This window comes from Temnothorax curvispinosus, unplaced genomic scaffold (assembly GCF_003070985.1).
Source record: "Temnothorax curvispinosus isolate PA1 unplaced genomic scaffold, ASM307098v1 QBEX01018464.1, whole genome shotgun sequence".
Classification (NCBI taxonomy): Eukaryota; Metazoa; Arthropoda; class Insecta; order Hymenoptera; family Formicidae; genus Temnothorax; species Temnothorax curvispinosus.
This window is the reverse complement of record NW_020228244.1, coordinates 1-3,030: the sequence shown is the minus strand read 5'-3', so window position 1 is coordinate 3,030 and position 3,030 is coordinate 1. Positions and strand designations below refer to the sequence as shown.

General features: G+C 25.2%; 1 protein-coding gene across 1 annotated transcript; it reads left to right on the top strand.

The window, feature by feature from the left end:
* The first annotated feature begins 57 nt into the window (after positions 1-57).
* Positions 58-2,679, top strand: LOC112468429 (mitochondrial amidoxime reducing component 2-like). The gene is made up of 5 exons (XM_025037593.1): positions 58-127; positions 619-870; positions 959-1,088; positions 1,610-1,815; positions 2,105-2,679. The coding sequence occupies exons 1-5, from the start codon at positions 81-83 to the stop codon at positions 2,292-2,294; spliced, it is 825 nt and encodes a 274-aa protein (XP_024893361.1). The 5' UTR covers positions 58-80; the 3' UTR covers positions 2,295-2,679.
* The last annotated feature ends 351 nt before the right edge of the window (positions 2,680-3,030 follow it).

The following is a 3,030-nucleotide window of genomic DNA, read 5'->3' as shown; positions in this document are numbered from 1 at the left end:
ATGTTACACAGTTGTATATGTATCCATTAAAATCGGGGGGAAAAGTATCCATATCATCTACCAGATGTAATCAATATGGAATGGTCAACTGGAATCAACGAATGCCGGATCTACAAATTTGGGACGGGTTAGTGTAAAATAACGAGGATATTGTTCAAGATGTATAATACATTACTCAATATAATATTTATATATTTGATAATTGATTCGAAGTATTATTCATTATTAAAATTCAATGTTATATGTTATTTCAATGTTATGTTTTTGTAAATATAATTAAAGTCTAATTTAATTTTTGAAAGACTTTGACGCTTTACTGACTCATTGTTAAATCCAAGGAAGACATTTGTTTTTCTTATAAAAACTGACTGAAATAGACTAATAATTGTATTTGTTAACAAACATCGGTAGCTTTTGTACAATACTTGAAAGTGATAACAGATACTTCGTGTATGACAATTTGTAAGAAAAAGAAAAAATATTGTAATTTAAAATGTTAATACAATATTTATTCACAATAGCGGACGCAAGTGCTTTTATAAAGTGTAATAAAAAGAGTTTATATTACACAATTTATAAAAGTAAAAGTAACATCAAACTTTCATTATGCATTGTTAGGATGTTCCTAGTATACAATCAGAAGACTAAAACAATTGCGAACTTCGCGAATTATTGGAAATTGCTTTTGATAAACATAAATATGAGCGAAACGTTGATGCAATTCAACGGTATAGGAATACAAAGTTTAATTATCGATATAAATAAACTGGCCAGAATTTCTTTCAAAGTCTTCTATTATTCATCATGGTATGGCGGCAAACCAATAAAACTTAGAGATTGCGGCCCTAAAGCTGCTAAGTGGATAAACGAGTATGTAACAATTTTTAATATATTTTAATGCTCAACATTTATATTATCCGTAAAGAACATTAAATATCAACAAATTAATGTATGTTAGGTATTTAGAAACCTCTGATCTACGTTTAGTTCAAAGAGACTGTAATCCTTTACTTGAAGAACCAAATTTTATAAAAGAAAATTGGATGGAATACAACATGATATATTCAACTAAGGCGGAAGAAAAGACAGTAATTAATATATGTTTCTAATTATGTTTATTTTATTATAACAAATATTATTTATTAATTAGGATTTTACTATTTTAATTTTATAACTTCCAAGTCCGACATAAGATTGCCATATGAGACACTACTACCAAAAAGTAAACATCTTCTAGAAAAACGGGCATTTTTCGAAAATAAACTAATTAACTAATTTGCAATTAAAAAGTCGAACTTATAAAAATATATTAAAAACGTTATTCATCAAATTTTTGTTCTTAGCAATTTATTTGAATCATATTTAATCGTATCAAGCAATAGATAGTATGCATATCTGCAATTATGATAATCAAACAAAATACAAATACATATAACTTACAAAAATAAATTAGTGATATAAATAGTAATATAAATAATCACCATTAATAAAATGTTTTTTATATAGTTTAGTACTATATATGTACTAAAAATGTTAATTAGATTTGTTATTCAAAATAATGCCATATAAATATAAAAAATTTTAACCAAGTAATTTTTCCTCATTATAGGAAGCGTTCGCGAATGTAACGCGTTGCGTACTCATGACAACATCTACGTTAGATAAACTACAAAAGGAAATAATACATGGTGATGAACATCATTTGATTCGTCCAAATATTGTTGTTTCGGGATCTTCAATCCCTTATAGCGAGGAAGACTGGGAATGGATCAAGATAAAAAATATAATCATCAGGGTAATAAAACCGGTCCCGAGGTAATAATTACACCCATATATATATTAATTATATTCCTAATTTCTTTTTATAATCAAATCTCTTACAGATCTAAAATAATTTTACTAAGTTTTGGATTGTACGGTTATAAATCTGATCGACCATAACAATTCCATTGATCTAAAAATCTTCTGATCATATTAAAATATATTTTTAGATATAAATTAATAAATTTATATAATATTAGTTTATTTGCATTAGTACTGCTGCTACTCTATGCTCAATTAAAACAATTTTTTAAATATGTAGTTTTTATTTCTTTAATTTCAGGTATTTAATAAAACCTTTTGCTCTACGTTTTTTGACCGTCTTTGCCCACGAGTTGTACACAAGAGACAGAGAAGAAGAAACAGCACATTTAGGAGTTTATTGCGCCTCGTTCATTAATGGACATTTACAATTAAATGATGACGTATACGTTTATAAGACCGACAAAGGATTATTCAGTTATAATTATTAGTAGTTTTTCATTTAACATTAGCTCGACGCTCAATTAATTTTTTTTCTATCTGTTTGTTCTTGCGCTTATACAAATGAAATTAGTGCTTTATTCAATGATCGTTTATATACGCAACTAAACATAATCTTATTTTAATAATTGTTATTACCAGTCTTATTTTAGTTTTTCCATGCAATTGCCTGCTAATCCAGGTCTTTAAAAAAAAAAATGTAACATAAAATTATAGAAGAGAACAAAGGAAGACATTTTAAGATAATTTTGTTCTAAACGGAGCCATCCTCGCGATCTGAAAATCCCTTCTTCAAATAAACTTTCTTCTCTTTAAATAAACCTTCTTCAAATAAACTCTTCCATTATTTTAGAGATATTTTGTATATATTTTTTTAAAAAGTAGTGATATGTTATTAAAATAATATCACTACTTTTTAAAATAATATATATTTTTTTTTTTCGATTTTCAAAATTAATTTTTTTGGAAATGAGGTTTTCTATGATGAACATATGTCAGTTATAAAATGTCTCTCTTTGCAATTTTATCTTGTATATTTTTTTTTTAAAATTTAGTTTGATAAACAATTGTATGGAAAAACTAAAGATTATTTTATAATATTTTTTAATTATTTATAAACTTGAATTATTTTATTTAATATATTTCTATAACAGTTATAAATGTTTAAATTTAAGAAATCAACTCTTCGTTAAATAAATAATAAAATATAGAACATATAAAAATGTA

Excerpts from the sequence above, each read along its gene's own strand:
- LOC112468429 (XM_025037593.1), top strand. The coding sequence starts at position 81 with ATGGTCAACTGGAATCAACGAATGCCGGATCTACAAATTTGGGACGG. Across the intron at positions 128-618 it reads GATCTACAAATTTGGGACGG|GATGTTCCTAGTATACAATC; the intron begins GTTAGTGTAAAA and ends ATGCATTGTTAG. Across the intron at positions 1,089-1,609 it reads CTAAGGCGGAAGAAAAGACA|GAAGCGTTCGCGAATGTAAC; the intron begins GTAATTAATATA and ends TCCTCATTATAG.